Source organism: Salmo salar, chromosome ssa06 (genome assembly GCF_905237065.1).
Source record: "Salmo salar chromosome ssa06, Ssal_v3.1, whole genome shotgun sequence".
Classification (NCBI taxonomy): Eukaryota; Metazoa; Chordata; class Actinopteri; order Salmoniformes; family Salmonidae; genus Salmo; species Salmo salar.
The window spans coordinates 16,728,101-16,752,500 of record NC_059447.1 but is presented as its reverse complement, the minus strand read 5'-3'; the positions used below and the strand labels follow the sequence as shown (position 1 = coordinate 16,752,500).

The following is a 24,400-nucleotide window of genomic DNA, read 5'->3' as shown; positions in this document are numbered from 1 at the left end:
AACAATTTTTTTTGTTTATTATTTTCTTGTTTAATTTTGGTTGAGGGCAAGGGAATATCTATTTTTTTATTTAGTGACTCGTTCATTGAAATTCTTTGTGTACCGTTTCTTTCCAGTGTCCACGTTAATCTCACCGTTCTGTTTTGTTGCGGTGCAGTAATGTCCCTTCCCTGCTGTCATGGTAACTTCAGAAGACGTTATATCGATGTAGTATTCTTTATCGTGGAAAGTGTTGTTGGGTATATAATGATGGTGGTGATTTTAAATTGGCTCACTTTTGGCTGTTGACATTGTTGAGAAAAGCTATAGGTTTCTTGTGGCATTATGAAGTAGAGGCAATGTATTCTCTGTAGCTTGGTCCCAGATCTGTTTGTGCTGTCTTGCTAAAACTCTTATAGGAGCTGGCAAGCCATCACAAACAGATCTGGGACCAGGCTAGGCACAGTATGTTTAGAGGATTAGAGGCCATGGCTATCAGACTGCTGTGGGTCATTTTAGAATGCAGCCACTCAAACTGTAGGCCTCTGCAACACAGTAGGGTGCATACCTGGAGCAAATCGCTTGCTATTGCCCATATACTGCAGAGACAAATGTAGTTCTCGAGGGAATAGTGGGCCATTTCAAACACAAACCTAGAGTCTGTCAACTTAAGCGATGTGCTAACATAAGGCTACTGCAACACAGCTGTGCAGGTCTAGGGCAAAACTGAAATGGCTCACTATTCCCTATATAGTGCACTACTTTTGAATTCTGTCCAATAGTTGTGCACTACATAGGGAATAGTGTGCCATTTCGGACGCATGTCAGTCAGTCTGTCTTAATGTCGCCTTGGGCAATAATACCTCGCGCCTACCTCTTCTGTTACAAGACTCCATTGACTATGATATTTGTACTGTGTTGGGGGGATAAATGGCGATGATGAAAGATTGGCACTGTCTGTTTGCTGCACCCGCTCCAGTTTTGAATCCAGCAGTGTTCTCTTATTATCCACAACAACCACACGTGGCTTGTTCAGACTAAGGTCCTGTTCATTAGGCACCAAATAGAAAACTCACAAACTGGGAGGGACTGCTTGGGCTTGTCCCATGAGAAAAGCTCATTTAAGTTTTCCGTGGCAAAACGTTTTAAAACGTTATCCATTGCGTGCCCTGATGTGAACGACCCAATGTGGCTTGTGGTACGTTGTCTCTGCAGTGCAGTAACACAGTTCTCTATCCTATCAGTATGCTGTCTGAATTCTGATTCTAAAAAGAAAGAACACAAATGTGTTATTAGGTATTTTATGTTTGAATATCACTGTGTATGTAAAGATTTAAAAAAGAAATGTGGGGAAAAATGTATACCACATTGATACCGCAACACTTTTGGTCTGGTTCAGCTGCTCGGGAAACAAACAATACAAATAAATAAACCATGTCTATCCTCTGGTCTGGTACAGATGGTCCATTATTGAACCCTGAGCCAGAACAGATGGTAGAAGAACAGAGAAATCACACGTTTAAATGGTCACACCACCAAGGCGTCTGATGCATCATGGCGGTCTGAGAGAAGAGCGCCACCCAGAGGTCATTCAGGAACGCAGCCCTAACGTGTAACGAGGTGAGAGGAGAGACGTCCGTTTCAGTGAATAAACTCAGAACTCATGTGGTCCTTTTTTCTCTTTAATTAAAACATACTCTGTCCATTGCCTGATTTCTTCCGTTTCAAATCTATTCCATCTTTTCTCTAGTGTAGTGTGCAGTTTCATGGTGTAGAATGACAACGTTTGGATAGAAATGCATTTAGTAGAAATGAATGTCCGATAGAATGAATAGCTGACACCATTTCATATTCTGTCTTTAAAGCTCAGTGTTTCACCAAACTGAACACATCCCTGTAGGTAAACCACGAACACAGAGACAGAAGATGGAGAACTGCCTGCCACAGATGTGGATACTAGTGAATACTGGCTGAGGCTGTATGTGGTCTCACAGGTATAGTACAACATGAGTACAATAGTTCTAAATTAAAAAATGGGACACCATTCACCCTTCCCGGAAATCCGCTTAATGTATGTTTATAGACTGCATACTGCAAGTGCAGAGATTAGACTGCACTTCTACTGCAGGAGCTAGCTATACTGTCAGTGCTACTGGGGCAACTTTAGTTTGGAGGAAGGCTGTGGCTAACCTACAATCTTTGGTTCAGGACTTCTGGATGCCATGTGGTGATGAGAGAGATGGTTGCTTGCTGTGCTCCTACATGGATACCTGATGGACTGGTGTGGGACTAAAGTCACTTGATGGTTTACTTTTGTGTACATTGTCCATTGAGTTGTTTTTTTTAGTTCAAGACAAGTGTGTGCAAGAAACCGCCCCTAGACTTTCCAGTAGTAACTGGTTCCCTATTATTATTAGCTAGATGATGGAAGACAGTAGGAGTACAGGCCTTGGTAAGGTATGGAATTATCTGGTTATGTCTGCTGAGGAGAGGACGGGCTCGTGGTAATGACTGGAGCGGAATCAGTGGAGTGGTATCAAACACATGGTTTCCAGGTGTCTGATGCCATTCTATTTGCTCCGTTCTGACCGTTATTATGAGTCGTTCTCTCCTCAGCAGCCTTCACTGTCGATTCAGAAATCACGAGGCTCGAGTAGGAAAAGACACCATGGAGAATATAGTCACTGTTTCATTTAGTAGCGTATTTTCACCACAGAGGGGCAGTGTTTCACTGAGTGCTCCTGGGCTCTGATAGGGATGCGATGTGATTAAATGTATTCTGTTTTTGGATTTTGTGATTATTAATCAATACTCGAATCTCTTACACTTATTAAAGTCAGGACTTTAGGCTTACTGTGTACATCATGATTGTCAATGTGGTAAGGAGATCAACTCTCTTGCCTTTCATGAAGAAGCACACGCATACATGCAACTTTCAAAAGTTTATGAGCAAACAAAGGAACAATATTTGTAAGGAACAGCAATAATATTAACAATGCTTAATATATATTTTGTACAAAAACAAGACATAATGGCAAAATGGAATCAGAGAGAGAAAATGCTCCTGAGCAATACTAATTCCTTGTACAGAGGCAAACAAATGAAACCATTCAGCAACAGACTCTAGTTGAGAAGAGTAGAGTGGGTAGAAGTTGTTCCTAACCGCTGATACAGGGTCAGATCTTGTCTCCCTTGGTGGTAATGCTTGAGGGTAGGTGATACGTTGTCCTATTAGGAAGCTGTCCTAATATGGACAGGAGCATGTCCTAATATGGACAGGACCGTGTCCTAATATGGACAGGAGCGTGTCCTAATATGGACAGGAGCGTGTCCTAATATGGACGGGAGCGTGTCCTAATATGGACGGGAGCGTGTCCTAGTATGGACGGGAGCGTGTCCTAATATGGACGGGAGCGTGTCCTAATATGGACGGGAGCGTGTCCTAGTATGGACGGGAGCGTGTCCTAGTATGGACGGGAGCGTGTCCTAGTATGGACGGGAGCGTGTCCTAGTATGGTCACCGTAAGATAATCAACCATCATCCACAGCAGCCGGCAACTTCTATCTACTGAGAATAATAGTATTGGACAGATGGTGAGTGGAGGCTATAGAGTTGCCCTTTATATCACAATAACCATTTTGGCTAGCTATTTGCAACAGTTCTACAACAGCCTGAAACTTTGTATAGCTAATAACATATCAATTTACATCAGCACTTGTAGGATGTGTAAGGTCTACAGACAATGTAGCCAAGCCAGAGTGCCATGGTTGGATGAAAATCTGCTGCTATCCTAACAAATTACCCACAACAGCATGTAATATTGTAATCTCAAATGAAGTCTAATAAGCACGATAAATGTAAAAAAATGTTTTAAAAAAAAAAAGCCATGGTCAGATTTTTAATTTGTCAAAAAAGCTCTGAAAAAGTTTTTCACTAAGCAAAGATACAGCGGCCAGTCATAATGGAGGTTGAAGCCAGATTACGAAGCCTGTGTTCTCCTTCACACGTAACAGTGTTGGGAACCACTGCTCTGTCAATTGCAAATAAAATGTGATGGTATTCAAAATGTAAGGACAATCCAATACATTAGTTTATATCATAGGAGGCTGCTGAGGGGAGAACGGCTCATAATCATGGCTGGAACGGAACAAATGGAATGGCATCAATGGCACCTGGAGACCATGTGTTTGTATTTAATACCATTCCACTAATTCTGCTCCAGTCATTACCACGAGCCAGTTCTCCCCAATTAAGGTGCCACCAACCTCCGGTGGTTTATATAACAGTTATTTCTACCTGTTGATGTAGCGGCCAACTTCTCTGACTGTGTTTGTCATGTACGGCATGGCAAGACAACATTGAGTGTCAGAGGGGTTTGGCAGAAATGCATGCATATCTGGACAAGGCTATTGATGCTGTGTTTACACAGTCACCACAATTGTGATCTTTTTTTCACTAATTGGTCTTTTGATGTGAGAAGATCTGATGTGATTGGTCAAAAGACCAATTAGTGGGGGAAAATATCCTAAATGTGTGACTGTGTAAATACAACCAAAGAAATCCTTTAAAATGAATTGTTCTAATTACTAATTCAATTGTGCAGATGTCATCAACGAGCTGTGTTGGCCCACAGGACTGCCGCTGACTGGATGTTTTTTGTTTGTCGCTCCATTCTCGATAAACCCTAGACACTGTCGGGTGTGAAAAGCCCAGGAGGGCGAATGTTTTGGAGATACCAGATTTGGCGCACCTGGCACCGACGATCATACCACGCTCAAAGATGCTTAGGTGACTCGTTTTGCCTGTTCTAACATTCAATCAAACAGTAACTGAATACCTCTGTGCCTGGCTTTCGGTTTTATATAGCAAGCCACGGCCACGTGAACATGGAGGTGTACCTAATAAACTGACCGGTGTGTGTGTATGTACAGTATGTATGTAATATATAATCAAAAGAACCTACCAGAAGTTGTCAGTGAAATGTCTTTGAGTTGGATCTATTTGCAACAGTCATCATGTGTCTTCAGGACAGATAAGAGAGGGATGAATCACTCATACTGTACGCTTCTCTTGTTCAGGAGACAGAATGGAGGATGGGATGCTGAGGCCTAGGGGTGGGAGGCTTGTTTTGTCACACACACAGAAACATGTATAGCCACAAAACACACACACATAGCATTCCCACGAAACACACACTCATACATGGCAGACGAACACAGACACACACATGTATGGCCATTAAACACATACACAGGAGTGTGGCGCCAGAGCCTGAACAGGGGACAAACTAAGGCAAATTGGGCAGCATGTCTATGACTAACTTTAGGTCAGGTGAACCTTTATCTAAGAGGAGAAGGCTATGTACTGACTGTTCTAGCTAGATCTACAGTATAGTACACACTACCGTATAGGCATAGATCCACAGGTTATGCCTGTGAGATTTAGGGAGTAGGGGAAGGGAGTGATGATGACGGGGAGTAGAATGAACACTGCTGCACCCCTTCAGGGTTACAATGTTTTCTAGCCCTTCTCAAATTCACATTGCTCAGACTGGAGGCCTCAGCGTGACCTCTGACCTCCCAAAGCGAGGGCACACTGGGAACAGAGGTCAATTCAACGTCTATTCCACGTTGAAATGACGTGAAACAATGTTGATTGAACCAGTGTGTGCCCAGTGGTAATGCTCCATATGCCAGCGTGCCAGAGCTGACCTCACAGACAGAGTGTGGGATAGGTTGGTGATTGTCCTGCCCTAGGCCTGGATGGGTGGCCTGGGATGAGTAGACTTGACCTCTCAGAAATAGTATGGGGTAGGTGGGTGATTGTCCTTCCCTAGGCCTGGGTAGCCTGTGATGAGCTCAGCATCTCAAACACGACATGACTCGGCAAGCCTGAAGACCAGCTATAAAATGTGGGTCAGATGCAGGTCAAACAGCTGCCAAACTAAGGGTAACTATTTCAAATAACGAATCCACGATGCGGTAGAGATTTATCGGTGTTTGTAGCATGACCTGCAGTGTTTTTGACGACTGCCATTTTGAATTGTAACTGATCAGACTGGATTTGTTCTTTGGGCTTTGAAGAAATGTTTCTTGACGGAGAAACAGATTAGCGCTGCTTAATTTACAGCAATGAAGACGACTACAGTATTCAATACCTGCTGAAGCAAAAACTGGTCTTTCTTGGACATTATTCTGTAACAGCAACATAACAGCAATAGCAACAATTTATGAATGACGTGAAACGTGACAAGGGATGGTTTCAAACAGGACTGGACAATAGTGATTGAAAAATGCATTGTCTTTGCTATCTAAACTATCAAACAGTTCTATTCAGCTTGGACGAAAAATGAATTAAATGATTCTCAACCACAACATGACAATGTTGACTTGACAATTACAGCACACATTGGAGTCTATACACTGTAGCAGCAGTTTGGTTAGTGATTAGCCTTGGTCAATGCCATGCTAATACCGTCAATATAACAAAATGTCAGCATTCATCTCTATAGTAGGACTCTGCACCCTTTCTGATCATGTGACCTGACCAAGAAACACTGGGCTATAATAACCCGACCGAGAAACACTGGGCTATAATAATAATAACCCAACCAAGAAACACTGGGCTATAATAATAATAACCCGACCAAGAAACACTGGGCTATAATAATAATAACCCGACCAAGAAACACTGGGCTATAATAATAATAACCCGACCAAGAAACACTGGGCTATAATAATAATAACCTAACCAAGAAACACTGGGCTATAATAATAATAACCCGACCAAGAAACACTGGGCTATAATAATAATAACCCGACCAAGAAACACTGGGCTATAATAATAATAACCTGACCAAGAAACACTGGGCTTTAATAATAATAACCCGACCAAGAAACACTGGGCTATAATAATAATAACCTAACCAAGAAACACTGGGCTATAATAATAATAACCCGACCAAGAAACACTGGGCTATAATAATAATAACCTAACCAAGAAACACTGGGCTATAATAATAATAACCCGACCAAGAAACACTGGGCTATAATAATAATAACCCGACCAAGAAACACTGGGCTATAATAATAATAACCCGACCAAGAAACACTGGGCTATAATAATAATAACCTAACCAAGAAACACTGGGCTATAATAATAATAACCCGACCGAGAAACACTGGGCTATAATAATAATAATCTGACCGAGAAACACTGGGCTTTAATAATAATAACCTAACCAAGAAACACTGGGCTATAATAATAATAACCCGACCAAGAAACACTGGGCTATAATAATAATAACCCGACCAAGAAACACTGGGCTATAATAATAATAACCCGACCAAGAAACACTGGGCTATAATAATAATAACCTGACCAAGAAACACTGGGCTATAATAATAATAACCCGACCAAGAAACACTGGGCTATAATAATAATAACCCGACCAAGAAACACTGGGCTATAATAATAATAACCTGACCAAGAAACACTGGGCTATAATAATAATAACCCGACCAAGAAACACTGGGCTATAATAATAATAATCTGACCGAGAAACACTGGGCTTTAATAATAATAACGTGACCAAGAAACACTGGGCTATAATAATAATAATCTGACCGAGAAACACTCTGGGCTAGAATAATAATAATAATCTGACCGAGAAACACTCTGGGCTAGAATAATAATTTGGGCCCTGAGTTTTTCCTGGTGAGGTCACCTGGTACCCATATTGGGTTCAATATCTACTCATTCTACACTTCTACTAATCATGGCCTTGGACTGAATGCTGTATCAAATAAAACACTGTGTACAGTACACACACACACACACACGTGTACACTCACTCTCACACACACACACACACACACACACACACACACACATACACACACAGAGAAACTGTTAAATTACATAGTAAAGGTGCATTCATAGTTGTCAGGGGACTTCATACAGTCACCATTAGGTCATGTGATTCCAACTTTGTGACTCTGTTCAGCTGCATGCTGTAGGTCCATGACTCACTGATGAATATTTGTCCACAGCACATATGTGTCTTTTCTGAGGTTAAAAAAAAAGCACTAAGGTCTACCATAATGTTAAACTGACTTTACGGAGTCCATATTTGGGCAGTATAAGTCTCAGCAGGACTTGTGCCAGCAAATTAACCATGTGGGATATCATGTGTTTTTATGTCATTTCAAAGTAGTCCCAGCATCTCTACTGTTCCTCCTCTCTCTGTAGTAAGTCATTAGATAACCAAACTACACCTTGGTGTAGTGATCCAGAGGAGATGTGGCCTGCTGCTCACTGTTGTGTTAAGTAATACAGTATCTAAGAATAGAGGCATGTTACTAATTCCACATTCTGCAGAGCCCACCATTTTGAACACACAATCTTTGTAAACAGACAATATTTACACAGTGAGTCTGCTATAGTCCTAGTCTCACTTTGGCATACTTCCTACATCCTAGTCTGGTATTTATCTCGGCTACAGGACAATGTGACAAAGACAGATTGAGGTGGAGGTTCACCCTGCTAGTGTAAACATATGTGCAAGGAATCCTTGTTCTCCATGGTTAAGTCTCATCTGCTGTCAATCAGTAACCGTAGGTAACCGTCTGGGACTTATCAGGACACAACATGGCAAAATGCTCTGCAGTGGATAACACATGTTTCTTATTAGACAAGTTCAGGTAACACTTCCTGGTTTCAGTCCCTTTTCTTCCATTTGGGGCCTAATGAACACAACTCTGTTCTGGTCCTCACATGATCCTGTCACTGTCCACCAGCATCAATACACTCAGTACAAGTCTTCAGCTTTCCACCCAAACACCAGAGAGCAAAGTCACAACTACAGTTAGTATTCTCTCCTTTATGAATATATCACAATGTATGGGTTTTACGACCAGGAAAACCCACTGTCATATCATTGTATGTCTTTTGAGAAAGTAAAGAGAGAGTTGGTAAACAGAGATAGGAGACATAAAGAACGTGATAACAGCCGTTGAGGAGCAGACACCATGAGGGCTTAGTTCCTCTGGCATTTTTTCACCTCGTCCACAGGGGGAAGAAAATGCTTACAAAATATCACACCATGAGATCAACTACAATCACTCCCCCTATGTGAGCTGTTCATAGGGCATGGTAACAGGGCAGGATGACCGATTCCACCTGCAAAACAAGTGTGTGTTTGTTTCTGTGTGTGTGTGCATGCGTGCGTTTTGTTAGTTTATTTGTTTGTGTGTGATGAGCTTGTGAGGGAGTGTTGATGTGAAATCAAAGATGTCTGTATAGATCACACATAAGGGATGCGTTAGAATTATCAAGCATCAAATGCTGGTCTGCAGGTCTCCATTGAGCAGCGTGCTTTGAGTCTCCGTGGGGTCATTCATCATGCGCGACTTGTCCTGCTTGCTGTCGCTGCGCTCAATCACATCCAGCCCACCCACCTTCTTCCGACACAGAACGTTCTGGAAGCTCTTCTTGAAGTTCTCCGACAGGAACGCGTAAAGTATGGGGTTGGCACACGAGTTGGCGTAACCCAGGACCACCACGAAGGCAAAGGTGCTCCTCAGGAAGGGCGTGGTGGAGATGGTTCCTGTCACCGACGTCACATTGAAGACATAGAAGGGCAGCCAGCAGAAGACGAACACGGCAACCACGATGGACACCATGCGGGTCACCTTCCTCTCCGAGCGCTTCCTCTTAGTGGACCCAACACGGATCCCTGACGACTTCACCTAAAAAATGATAGATTTTATTTCTATAGCACTCTTTAAAAAAAACATAAATATTAGACCCGACACAGATCCCTGAGAACTTCACTTTAATAGTAGTAATAATTATACATTTTATCTGTATAGCCCACTTTTAAATATAGGTAAATATAGCTACATCTCAAGGCACTTCACCGCACAGGCAAAATCAAAAGAAGAAAACGATAGATTAAAGTAGACATACTGTGCTACCATTACAACATACGATAGGTCACAACAATTTAGTCAGGTTCAAATGAAAAGGATAGAAAGACGGCAGTAGTCATGGAGTTGTCAGTCTCATCTATGTAGGTCAGCCTTGGTCTCAGCAGGTGACACTGAGGATGTCCTAATATGGACACTGTAGTGGTGGCAGAACGATGTAAAACAAGTATAACCTTAATGATGATGGTGAGTTAACACAGGCAGGTGACCATGAGACTGACCTTGATGATGATGATGATGAAAAGGTAACACAGGCAGGTGACCATGAGACTGACCTTGATGATGATGATGAGTTAACACAGGCAGGTGACCATGAGACTGACCTTGATGATGATGGTGAGTTAACACAGGCAGGTGACCATGAGACTGACCTTGATGATGATGATGATGAAAAGGTAACACAGGCAGGTGACCATGAGACTGACCTTGATGATGATGATGATGAGTTAACACAGGCAGGTGACCATGAGACTGACCTTGATGATGATGGTGAGTTAACACAGGCAGGTGACCATGAGACTGACCTTGATGATGATGGTGAGTTAACACAGGCAGGTGACCATGAGACTGACCTTGATGATGAAAAGGTAACACAGGCAGGTGACCATGAGACTGACCTTGATGATGATGGTGAGTTAACACAGGCAGGTGACCATGAGACTGACCTTGATGATGATGATGATGAGTTAACACAGGCAGGTGACCATGAGACTGACCTTGATGATGATGGTGAGTTAACACAGGCAGGTGACCATAAGACTGACCTTGATGATGATGGTGAGTTAACACAGGCAGGTGACCATGAGACTGACCTTGATGATGATGGTGAGTTAACACAGGCAGGTGACCATAAGACTGACCTTGATGATGATGAGTTAACACAGGCAGGTGACCATGAGACTGACCTTGATGATGATGGTGATGAGTTAACACAGGCAGGTGACCATGAGACTGACCTTGATGATGATGGTGAGTTAACACAGGCAGGTGACCATGAGACTGACCTTGATGATGATGATGATGAGTTAACACAGGCAGGTGACCATGAGACTGACCTTGATGATGATGATGATGAGTTAACACAGGCAGGTGACCATAAGACTGACCTTGATGATGATGGTGAGTTAACACAGGCAGGTGACCATGAGACTGACCTTGATGATGATGATGAGTTAACACAGGCAGGTGACCATGAGACTGACCTTGATGATGATGGTGAGTTAACACAGGCAGGTGACCATAAGACTGACCTTGATGATGATGATGATGAGTTAACACAGGCAGGTGACCATGAGACTGACCTTGATGATGATGGTGAGTTAACACAGGCAGGTGACCATAAGACTGACCTTGATGATGATGATGATGAGTTAACACAGGCAGGTGACCATGAGACTGACCTTGATGATGATGGTGAGTTAACACAGGCAGGTGACCATAAGACTGACCTTGATGATGATGGTGAGTTAACACAGGCAGGTGACCATGAGACTGACCTTGATGATGATGATGATGAGTTAACACAGGCAGGTGACCATGAGACTGACCTTGATGATGATGATGAGTTAACACAGGCAGGTGACCATGAGACTGACCTTGATGGTGAGTTAACACAGGCAGGTGACCATGAGACTGACCTTGATGATGATGATGATGAGTTAACACAGGCAGGTGACCATGAGACTGACCTTGATGATGATGATGAGTTAACACAGGCAGGTGACCATGAGACTGACCTTGATGATGATGGTGAGTTAACACAGGCAGGTGACCATGAGACTGACCTTGATGATGATGATGATGAAAAGGTAACACAGGCAGGTGACCATGAGACTGACCTTGATGATGATGATGATGAGTTAACACAGGCAGGTGACCATGAGACTGACCTTGATGATGATGGTGAGTTAACACAGGCAGGTGACCATGAGACTGACCTTGATGATGATGGTGAGTTAACACAGGCAGGTGACCATGAGACTGACCTTGATGATGATGAGAAGGTAACACAGGCAGGTGACCATGAGACTGACCTTGATGATGATGGTGAGTTAACACAGGCAGGTGACCATGAGACTGACCTTGATGATGATGAGAAGGTAACACAGGCAGATGACCATGAGCGGGAGGAAGAAACCCAGGACGAAGGTGTAGAACATGAAGGCGGTGTAGTAGGCCTCCTCAGGCTCCGGCCACACGATGGTACAGAAGCAACTGTTGTGCTTGGTGATTAAACCGCTGTAGATTATGATAGGCAGGTTGACCAGGAGTGACACCCCCCACACCGCCAGGTTGATGGTCTTGGCCATACGTGGCTTGCGCCACTTGGTGGACCGGATGGGGTGCACCACGGCCAGGTAGCGGTCGATGCTCATGACCATAAGGCAGAAGATGGAGGTAAACTGGTTGAGTGAGTCCACGGTCATGACCACGCGGCACAGCACCGCACCGAACGGCCAGTGGACCAGCGCCAGCTGAATGGCGATGAACGGTAACCCCAACATGAACAGAACATCTGCGACTGCCAAATTCATGATGTAAATATTCGTGACCGTCTTCATCTTGGCGTAACGCAGAATGACGTAGATCACAAGGGCGTTGCCACAGAGACCGATACCACACACCAGGAAGTAGAGGAAGGTGATGACCATGGTGCTGGTCTGGTTGAACGTGTTGTCGCCCGTATAGGTACCATTGGGTTCCGTTGACTCGTTGCCCAGAATAAAGCTGTCGTACATCAGGGGTTCTTCGGTTAGGTTGGGGAGGGAGGAGGGGAACACCCAGGAGTCCATGGTGGCTCTGGTTCCTCAATGTCTCTCAGATATCCAAGGAACTCTGACTATGACATCCCACCTGCATGGATGGAAGAAAATAACAGAATCAATGTGGGGTGCCTCTCGCTCTCTCTCTGTCTCTCAGTCTCTCTCTCTAGGGAACAAACATTTTTGAAAAGCCTCCCAAAATATAACAGCACACAGTTACGAAATGTAAATGTACATTTACTCTCTGTTCCCCTCCCCCCTCAGATTTTCATTACAAACAATCTTACATTCTTTGTCCCTAATAAACCTCAAAGCTGTTTAGCACCCTTTTTGTCCAAGCTGGGCTTAAACACATTTGATTAGTTTATTATATTAGCAGTAACTAGTGGTGGGGAAAGTACCCAATTGTCATACTTGAGGAGAAGTAAAGACACCTTAATAGAAAATGACTCAAGTAAAAGTGAAAGTCACCCAGTAAATTATTACTTGAGTAAAATCTTTAAAGTATTTGGTTATAAATATACTTACACATGAAGAGTAAATGTAATTGCTCAAATATACTTAAAAATATAAGTTAGTTCAAATTCCTTATATTATTAAACAGGCATAATTTTCTATTTTCTGGATAACCAGGGTCACATTCCAACACAGACATAATTTACAAACAAAGCATGTGTGTTTAGTGAGTCTGTCAGATCAGGGCCAGTAGGGATGACCAGGGATGTTCTCTTGATATGTTTGTGAATTTTTCTGTCCTGCTAAGCACTCAAAATGTAATGAATACTTTTGGGTTTCATGGAGTAAAAAGTACATTATTTTCTTTAGGAATGTAGTTAAGTAAATAGTCAAGTACAGATACCAAATAACTACTTTAGTAGTACTTTAAAGTAGTTTTACTTGAGTACTTTACACCACTGACTATAACAATATGAAGACCATTATGACTGTCTACAAATGCTTAAGTGTAGACTGTAGCATAACTAAAAGTGGTTGCCTTTCCAGACAATGCAGGTAATTCTGCCCCCCTCAGCTCCGAGGATGGCACATGCTGTTGACTTAATTGATTAGGATTTTATTGAGTGTGCCACGCTTGTGCTGTTGCAATAAAACTATGCTCATCACAGACTACTGTAATAATAACCTGGCTCAAACCAGGAAGAGATGGGATGGCTTTTGAAACCACACAGGCAGACCTGGTTTAAATACTATTTGAGATTATTTCAAATACTTTACCTGGTCTTGATTGAGCTTGCCTGGTGTAATGGAACCAATGAAATAGTCCCAGAACTGTAAACCCCACCCCTCTGGCACTCCAGACAGACTCGATCAAACACTCAAAGAACACATACTATTTGAACCCAGGTCTGGCACACAGGGCAGCTTGCTCTCCCCTACCTCCAATGCATTGGGTATATATTTACTAATGTCCTTATGTAACGTGGTAACCACTGTGTTACCTGTGTTGCAATCACACTCCAGACCATTGGTTCCTGGGGCCTCATTTGTAAGCCCTGCATACATAAATAATCGTTGACAGTATGGTTAGGCTACAATATTGATGTGCAATAGGAGTGCGACATCATTACCTATTTAATCTCAGAGCCTATTCCAAAGCTGGACATACAGTATAAACCCAATACTCTGTTGATAAACTAAATATTGAACAACAATTTGTCATTTGCATGCAGTGGCCAAATGGCAATAGTTCCACATTATACAGGAAATAAAGAACGTTATTGTCTCTATAAAAGGTGAATGGAGGGCGTCTTCCAGGCAGAGTTTTAATGCTCGTTCAGGCGCACACAGTTTTATGACACGTCTGATATATAACGGGAAACATGCAATGTATGGCTTGCGCCACGTTTATAAATCTCAGTATTATCGTAAGTGCACAGACTTTTCAGAAATGGCGCACGCAGAAATTGAGTGTGAAATGTACATAACATTATAAATGAGGACCCTGGTCCTGGAGGTGTCTGTTGAGAGAGAGACTTGGTTGGCGGGTTCAGCTGCAGCCTCTGTCTACAGTCAGCCTGTGGTAATCAGTACTGGGTAATCCCCATGATCTTCGAAAATCGATGGGGATAGACCTATATCCTGTCCACGAATGCATAGGCATCATGCTCCATTAAAGCCCATTAACCGAGGGCACATGTTCCCTGATTTGGATCCCATTTGTGATAAAATATACAGTGCCATCAGAAAGTATTCAAACCCTTTGACTTTTTCCACATTTTCTTGTGTTACAGCCTGAATACAAAATTGATTTAAAAAAAATATATATATATATATATATATATTTTTTTACAAATGAAAGCTCAAATGTCTTGAGTCAATAAGTATTCAACCCATTTGTTATGGCAAGCCTAAATAAGTTGAGGAGTAAATATTTGTTTAACAAGTCACATAATATGTTGTATGGACTCACTATGTGTGCAATAACAGTGTTTAACATGCTTTTTAAAATGACTACCTCATCTCTGTACCCCACACATACAGTTATCTATAAGGTCCCTCAGTCGAGCAGTGAATTTAAAACACAGATTCAACCAGAAAGCTAGGGGAAGTTTTCCAATGCTTCACAAAGAAGGGCACCTATTGGTAGATGGGTGAAAGAAAACAAAAGCAGGCATTGAATATCCCTTTGAGCATGGTGACGTTATTAATTACACTTTGGAGGGTGTATCTATACACCCAGTCATTACAAAGATACAGGTGTCCATCCTAACTCAGTTGCCAGATAGGAAGAAAACCACTCAGGGATTTGTAATTGCTTCCAAAGGTGATTCTAACATGTATTGACTCAGGGGGTTGAATACCTATCTAATCAAGATATACACTGCTCAAAAAAATAAAGGGAACACTTAAACAACGCAATGTAACTCCAAGTCAATCACAGTTCTGTGAAATCAAACTGTCCACTTAGGAAGCAACACTGATTGACAATACATTTCACATGCTGTTGTGCAAATGGAATAGACAACAGGTGGAAATTATAGGCAATTAGCAAGACACCCCCAATAAAGGAGTGGTTCTGCAGGTGGGGACCACAGACCACTTCTCAGTTCCTATGCTTCCTGGCTGATGTTTTGGTCACTTTTGAATGCTGGCGGTGCTTTCACTCTAGCGGTAGCATGAGACGGAGTCTACAACCCACACAAGTGGCTCAGGTAGTGCAGCTCATCCAGGATGGCACATCAATGCGAGCTGTGGCAAGAAGGTTTGCTGTGTCTGTCAGCGTAGTGTCCAGAGCATGGAGGCGCTACCAGGAGACAGGCCAGTACATCAGTAGACGTGGAGGAGGCCGTAGGAGGGCAACAACCTAGCAGCAGGACCGCTACCTCCGCCTTTGTGCAAGGAGGAGCAGGAGAAGCACTGCCAGAGCCCTGCAAAATGACCTCCAGCAGGCCACAAATGTGCATGTCTGCTCAAACGGTCAGAAATAGACTCCATCAGGGTGGTATGAAGGCCCGACGTCCACAGGTGGGGGTTGTGCTTACAGCCCAACACCGTGCAGGACGTTTGGCATTTGCCAGAGAACACCAAGATTGACAAATTCGCCACTTGCGCCCTGTGCTCTTCACAGATGAAAGCAGGTTCACACTGAGCACATGTGACAGACGTGACAGAGTCTGGAGACGCCGTGGAGAACGTTCTGCTGCCTGCAACATCCTCCAGCATGACCGGTTTGGCGGTGGGTCAGTCATGGTGTGGGGTGGCATTTCTTTGGGGGGCCGCACAGCCCTCCATGTGCTCGCCAGAGGTAGCCTGACTGCCATTAGGTACCGAGATGAGATCCTCAGACCACTTGTGAGACCATATGCTGGTGCGGTTGGCCCTGGGTTCCTCCTAATGCAAGACAATACTAGACCTCATGTGGCTGGAGTGTGTCAGCAGTTCTTGCAAGAGGAAGGCATTGATGCTATGGACTGGCCCGCCCGTTCCCCAGACCTGAATCCAATTGAGCACATCTGGGACATCATGTCTCGCTCCATCCACCAACGCCACGTTGCACCACAGACTGTCCAGGAGTTGGCGGATGCTTTAGTCAAGGTATGGGAGGAGATCCCTCAGGAGACCATCCGCCACCTCATCAGGAGCATGCCCAGGCGTTGTAGGGAGGTCATACAGGCACGTGGAGGCCACACACACTACTGAGCCTCATTTTGACTTGTTTTAAGGACATTACATCAAAGTTGGATCAGCCTGTAGTGTGGTTTTCCACTTTAATTTTGAGTGTGACTCCAAATACAGACCTCCATGGGTTGATAAATTGGATTTCCATTGATTATTTTTGTGTGATTTTGTTGTCAGCACATTCAACTATGTAAAGAAAAAAGTATTTAATAAGATTCTTTCTTTCATTCAGATCTAGGATGTGTTGTTTAAGTGTTCCCTTTATTTTTTTGAGCAGTATATATTAGTGTATAATTTTTTATATATATATATATTTTATTTTTTACAAATGTTGGAATTGTTCTTCCACTTTGACATTAGAGTATCTTGTGTAGATCATTGACAAAAAAATGACAATTTAATCCATTTGAATCCCACTTTGTAACACGACAAAAGTCAAGGGGTTTGAATACTTTCCCGAAGGCACTGAACAATTCATTGTTTCACAGAGAATGAGTTGAAATATATTGAATTGGGCCATCACTGCCCACACAAAGCATTAGTGAGGGACATGAGTCATGACATCTCTGTAGGAGGGCCCAGCTGTTCAGGCACTCAGTCATTGGTTTCACAGCATGTTGGATACTTCTTTTACTATTCAGCCTTAAAGGCCCTTCTCAAATGTAATTACACAGCAGATTAAAAGCTGCAACAGTAGGGCCCTGGTGTGTGTATGGAGAGCTCCCCTGGGAATTCTCTCTCCTTTAAATACAAAATGGAACAGCTTCAGTTCTGCCTTTTATCACAAGTCTGAGTACAGGTTTCCAGCTAGTTTATGTTGTCATGTCCGCTAGACGAGCACACTGCAACACACACGTACACACATGCACATACACACACACACATATGCACACATACACACACACACACACACACACACACACACACACACACACACACACACACACACACACGTGTGCACATACACATGGACACAGACACACGTACATGTATGTATGCACTCACACACACACACTGCGCTACACACACACACCACACACACCATAGGGAAGTCATTCAGTCAACTCAGTCACAGCCCCTTCCTGAGAACTGCTTGTCCTTCACTTCACTTGATACTAGACTATATTCTTCCCTCAGTAAATAACAACCCAAAGGTTACTCCTCTCCACTGTTATAGAAAACGTGTATTTATTAGGGGGTGGGAACGAATGCAAATTAGTATGTAAATGATTCCCGCCTATGTAATTGAAAGAAAGGAAGGACTGTGGCACCACAATCAGTGAGCCGTGACAGAGTCAAATTAGTGTGCAGTTCGGTGTCAGCACACAGTGGGAGAGATGCCCCCTGCCAACCTGATATAATATCAACATCATAACATGTTTCATTATGCCAATTTGTCATTGCACCTCCTGCACAGTGAAAGCTGCCTCGGAGTTGTCTGAGATATGGGTATTGTTGTGCTAAATAAGCAACACCAGATAGGAGGGAGGGGTATGTGGGATGTTGAAAACAAAACAGTAAAACAGATGGTGACATTGCCTGGGCCACGTGTCCATGTGTTCGTCCCAAATAGAACCCTATTCCCTCCCTTTGTGCTGCACTACTTTGACCAGGGCCCATAGTGTCCACTGCCCATAGGGTGTCCACTGCCCATAGGGTGGCATTTGGGGCGCAGACCGTGGGCTACATTCTATCAGATCCACGCTAGCTGACACCCACATAGCGGTTGTTTGGCAGTGTCAGAGGTGGAATTGCATTAGAGCTGTCAAATCCACAAGCGGCTCCCGGCATTATACCTAAAGCATTATACCTGAAGCATTATACCTAAAGCGACAGTCGCATTAGGAGAAATCCAGCCTTGTAAGAACACCTCGATTAGGCTGATAGAAATCCTCATTATGTTGTTTAATGAAAAGCTAGCTCGTCACCTACCGTGCCAGAGACAGAGTAGCCTAACAACTGAAGCGGTTGCTATCAATGCACCAAATTCACAACATTGCTATACACTGAAGCATTTCGCTACACTCGCAATAACATCTGCTAGACATGTGTATATGACAAATAAACATTTGATTTGATTTGTACAAAACATTAGGAACACCTGCTCTTTCCATGACATAGACTGACCAGGTGATGCCAGGTAAAAGCTATGATCCCTTATTGATGTCACTTGTTAAATCCACTTCAATCAGTGTAGATAAAGGGGAGGGGACAGGTTAAAGAAGGATTTTTAAGCCTGTGTCAAGAACTGCAATACTGCTCGGTTTTTCACACTCAACTGACACAACTGTGGGAAGCATTGGAGTCAACATGGGCCAGCATCCCTGTGGAATGCTTTCAACACCTCGAAGAGTGCCCCACCGAATTGAGGCTGTTCTGAGGGCAAAGGGGGGTGCAACTCAATATTAGCATGGTGTTCCTAATGTTTTGTACACTCAGTGTAATTCCCTAATCATATCCTGCATCACGGATGGGACCCTATTACCTACATAGTGCACTACTTTCAGGACCCATAGGAAATAGGGTGCCATTTCAGATCCATGGTGCAACATGTTTGCTCCATGCTTAGATGTACAATTTGGACTTGTTGAACTGAAGTTGGTGGGTTGACGTTGGCTACTGAACTATGAATAGATGCACTGTACAGTATGTATTGAATGCAACATTGAGCAATTCGTCAACAAGTGGTTCAGTCTCAGTAGTCTGGATCTAAGTCTAGTGGTAGAATTGAAATATATAATGAAATAGAATCAAATGAAATAGAATAGAATATAGAGAAGAATAGACTAGAAGACCTCCTGTGGGTTGTTTAGGAACCTGATTCACTGTTCTGCCAGATTACTTCCCTCTGGCTTTTCAGGCACTGCCTCAATAGAATAGACAACATGTGGGCTGATTGGCACCTGATAGAAAAAGAGACTGAAATACGGGATGCCTGTCTGTCCTGAGCTCATTGGCGTGGAAAACTGTGAGGGGCCCAGTTGAAACAATGTTGATAGTTCGCTAGTGGACTGGACCGATAAATTACAGTCCCCCCCCCAAAGTTTGACCCTTGTTGCATTCAGGGGAGCTCATGTCTCATTCAAGGAGGCAGAGCCCCCCCCCCCCCCCCCTCCCCCGGCCCCCTGTAATTCACACACTGCCAAGGACAGTAAAAATGGGACCTGATACGCCTCTGCTTGGCACTCAGCATTAAGGAGATAAGGAGGTATGAGATTTCGGGTAAGGCCCTGCCATAGACTAGCGTCCTGTCCAGGCGGTTACTCAAGCTGCCTCACACTACACAAACAGGAGATAGGATCTTGCTCCAAGACGTTCTGGGCCAGCTCGCATAAACCAAGGCTGTCTTAATGCTTTACAGTGTATTGATTTAGAATATAATAGACCACCGGTGGGCTGATCCTGCACCTGATAGATTGAAATCTTGTTCCGACACATTACTCCTGTATCTCTTCAGGCTCAATGCTTTATATTGCTTTGGTTTAGAATATAATATAATAGATCTCTGTTCAGGCACCTGATAGATTGTCTGCCAGTTTACACCCCTTTCTCTTCACTGGCTGGGTCAATGCTTTACAGTGCTTTGGTTTAGAATAGACCACATGAGTGCTGTTCAGGCACTACCTGACAGATACCTTGTTCTACCAGTTTACTCTGCTCTGTCTTTTGAAGCACTGGATCCTTACATGTTGTTGTTATTTTTAATTTAACCTTTATTTAACTAGGCAAGTCAGTTAAGAACAAATTCTTATTTACAATGACAGCCTAGGAACAGTGGGTTAACTGCCTTGTTCAGGGGCAGAACGACAGATTTTTACCTTGTCAGTTCAGGGGATATGATCTAGCAAACTTTCAGTTACTTGCCCAAACCTCTAACCACTAGGCTACCGTATGTATTTATTGCCTTTACCTCCCTTATCTCACCTCATTTGCTCACATTGTGTATAGACTTATTTTTCTACTGTATTATTGACTGTATGTTTGTTTTACTCCATGTGTAACTCTATGTTGTTATATGTGTCGAACTGCTTTGCTTTATCTTGGCCAGGTCGCAGTTGTAAATGAGAACTTGTTCTCAACTTGCCTACCTGGTTAAATAAAGTTGAAATAAAAAATAAATGAAGTATGTCGTATTCTAACTCAACGTACTGTAGAACACTGGCACAATGCACCTGATAGCTTGCCATCTTGTTCTGCCAGTTTACTCCGCTCTGTCTTTTCAGGCACACAGTGACTCTGTCACAAACCTTTAGCGCAGTGATTTAAAGGGCTGTGTGGGAAATCTGCAGTAGACGATAAGGAGCTACTCATCTGTTTGTTCTTGCAGCAACAGACCCTGTTGAGCCGATGATCAGAACATTGAAATCCACGTTTCAGATGTGATCACAGAGAGTGGTCAGGGATTGGAACCATCAAAACTTAAATATGCGCAACATGAAAGAGTTAATCCAATGGTAGTCATCTGATAAAATAGTGTCATAAATCACTCAGTCTATGAATGTCACAATACATTTGAAAAAAGTAAAGCGATAGTATGATTTTAAGCTTAAATATTTAATCAATATTTCAATAACATCAACACACATGATTCCCATTGTGTTTCATTACCATGATGACGGAATAAGAATTATAGACAAGATCCTTTTTTCATTCACGTAAATTGACAGAAAATGTCAGTTGGAAAACTTTAAGACAAGATATAACATGTCATTTTGATAATGACACATTTCTATATTTTCCTTACCTTTAAAATCGATTAAATATAATCCAATGTATAACTTTATTCCGTTTATCTGAGTTCAATGGGTCTTCATTTCCCACCATGAAACCTTCTCAAACACCTCTCCAATACCTTCAGCCGAAACGAGGTTTGACAGCTCTCTGCCATTTGAATTCACCTTTCAAAATAACCAACCTTTGATCATTTGCCATCATGCTGAAATAAGTTGTAAAAAAGATCGAGATCATTGAAAATTTGTCAACGCAAGAAAATAAATAAATGTATGTGGCACGACTCTGTGCGTCTGGCTACATGGTAAGGTGCGCACAGAGAATGCCTTGAGTGGAAAGGGCCGGAATGAGAGGAGATGCGGAGCGCGCGCAGCTTGTATTAGCTACTCACAGCTTGTAATGACAGACACCGGGTAGAGACCTCGTACAGGGCTGTTGCTGCTGCTTGCTACTGTTCTCCAGCCCAGCACACAGATGGAGTTACTGGTCCGTTATTTCCCCGTTTCCTCCTATTTAAAAAAAATAAAGCATGCAGTAACCTCGTTGTCACCAGGCTATAACGTTAGGACTGAGCCAGCACACTACGAAAAGATCAAGGTGGTGGCCAGTGTGCTGAAGCCTTGTTTACATCCGGTCTTCATTTGAGTTGTGAGATTAAAAATAATGATTGGAAATGTCCTGATTTATTGATTATAGGCCTAGAGATCATCAAGTAAATCTATTTACCAAATTAATTGAAAATGATAGTCGTTATGTTAGCATAATTATTAGAGCTAAATTATGCCAGATACCTCTTGTATTTTTGCTGTGCAGCCCATATGAAACATACTGTTCATTCGACCCGGATTGTGAAAGTAGCCAACCAGTAGCCAACCAGTGAGGTAGAGGAGGGGACATGAGACACCATACCAGCGTCACACATAGCTTTGTGGACGAGAACCAAGTTATTCACACAGTTGCGTTTACCCTTCTGATCATCGACAGCTTCCAAACGCAAAGAAAGACAAAACAACATGCAGCAGACAGACAACTGTTATCTTTGGCATAAAAGAACGGTAAACACTGTTCTGCCTGCCTTCATGCTGACCTGCTGCACTCCCAGGAGCATAGATTATTGTGCAGACCTGGGTGGGTTCAAATACTATTGGAAGTCATTTAAAATACTCTAGGGCCTGATGAAGCTTGCCTGGCACAATGGAACCAATAGAAAGACCTCCAAAATTCAAAACTCTTGGCAGGCAAAAAAAAGAAGAAAAAAAAGCTAAGTGTTCAAAATATTTGTAATAGTATTTGAACCCTGGTATGAAACAGTGTGGAACAATAATGATTGTGTAACAGATTAAACTACCATGTCCTTTCCTCTAATATTTTTTTGACCAGGGGAAGAGTCAAGTGGGACCTAAATAGCACCCAATTTACATAGAGTAGGGTTGCTGTGGGTGCTGTGGGACCCCCTGTAAAATCAGAATATATAAATATATATTTTATGCAAATTTTTTTCTCTCACAAAAGTAGTGCACTGCACCTTTACTAGTCCTGTATTAGAGGACCAATATAGCTGTCTGTAGAGTTCTTACTTGCGTCATTTGTGCTGCTGGCACTCTTTGGACATTGTCCTTGCCATCCTACAGAGTGTAAGCCAGTAAGCGGACATTCCGGGGGGGGGGGGGTTGTATCTGAGACACTGCAGATAAAAGATAGGCCATGGCTGTGTGTGTCAAACCAAGACCTGCCTCTTCTCCCCTCACCGTTCACATTAGATAACCACAGACTTCTAAATTGCTGTTTTCCTGAAAATCCCCACCATTCTTTCTTCCATTTAATTGACAGACACTGGTTGAATCAATGTTGTTTTCGCATAATTTCAATGAAGTTACAGTGGCAAGAAAAAATATGTGAACCCTTTGGAATTACCTGGATTTCTGCATAAATTGGTCATAAAATTTGATCTGATCGTCATCTTAGTCACAACAATAGACAAACGCAGTCTGCTTAAACTAATAACACACAAACAATTATACATTTTCATGTCTTTATTGAACACACCGTGTAAACATTCACAGTGTAGGGCGGAAAAAGTATGTGAACCCTTGGATGTAATAACTGGTTGACCCTCCTTTGGCAGCAATAACCTCAACCAAACTTTTCTGTAGTTGCGGATCAGACCTGCACAGCGGTCAGGAGGAATTTTGGACCATTCATCTTAACAAAACTGTTTCAGTTCAACAATATTCTTAACATGTCTGGTGAAAACCGCTCTCCAGGTCATGCCACAGCATCTCAATCGGGTTGAGGTCAGGACTCTGACTGGGCCACTCCAGAAGGCGTATTTTCTTCTGTTGAAGCCATTCTGTTGTTGATTTACTTCTGTGTTTTGGGTTGTTATCCTGTTGCATCACCCAACTTCTGTTGAGCTTCAATTGCCAGACAGATAGCCTAACATTCTCCTGCAAAATGTCTTGAAACACTTGGGAATTCATTTTTCCATCGATGATAGCAAGCTGTCCAGGCCCTGAGGCAGCAAAGCAGCCCCAAACCATGATGCTCCCTCCACCATACTTTACAGTTGGGATGAGGTTTTGATGTTGGTGTGCTGCGCCTTTTTTTCTCCACACATAGTGTTGTGTGTTCCTTCCAAACAAGTCAACTTTAGTTTAATCTGTCCACAGAATATTTTGCCAGAAGTGCTGTGGAACATCCAGGTGCTCTTTTGCGAACTTCAGACGTGCAACAATGATTTTTTTGGACAGCAGTGTTTAACGTATCGTAGACTTGTTAACAGAGACGTTAGCATGTTCCAG

General features: G+C 42.8%; 2 protein-coding genes across 6 annotated transcripts in view; one reads left to right on the top strand and one right to left on the bottom strand.

Annotated features, from left to right (window-relative positions):
- Positions 1–1,689, top strand: part of LOC106606419 (ubiquitin carboxyl-terminal hydrolase 22) — a 100,421-nt gene extending 98,732 nt beyond the window's left edge. For all 3 annotated transcript variants that reach the window (XM_045719857.1, XM_045719856.1, XM_045719855.1), the window contains one exon: positions 1–1,689. This exon is cut by the window's left edge and continues 873 nt beyond it. The gene's annotated coding sequence lies outside the window, so the exon portion shown is untranslated.
- A 6,308-nt stretch (positions 1,690–7,997) lies between these two features.
- LOC106606408 (somatostatin receptor type 2) lies at positions 7,998–22,441 on the bottom strand. Of its 3 annotated transcripts, none has more exons than XM_045719854.1 (3): positions 22,391–22,441; positions 12,051–12,822; positions 7,998–9,729 (listed from the first exon to the last, which is right to left on the bottom strand). In XM_045719854.1, the coding sequence occupies exons 2-3, from the start codon at positions 12,759–12,761 to the stop codon at positions 9,319–9,321; spliced, it is 1,122 nt and encodes a 373-aa protein (XP_045575810.1). In that variant the 5' UTR covers positions 12,762–12,822; positions 22,391–22,441; the 3' UTR covers positions 7,998–9,318. The 3 variants fall into 3 exon arrangements, with proteins under 3 accessions (XP_045575810.1, XP_045575809.1, XP_045575808.1); XM_045719853.1 differs by lacking the exon at positions 22,391–22,441 and adding an exon at positions 21,991–22,371; XM_045719852.1 differs by lacking the exon at positions 22,391–22,441 and adding an exon at positions 21,613–22,370.
- Positions 22,442–24,400: the final 1,959 nt, after the last annotated feature.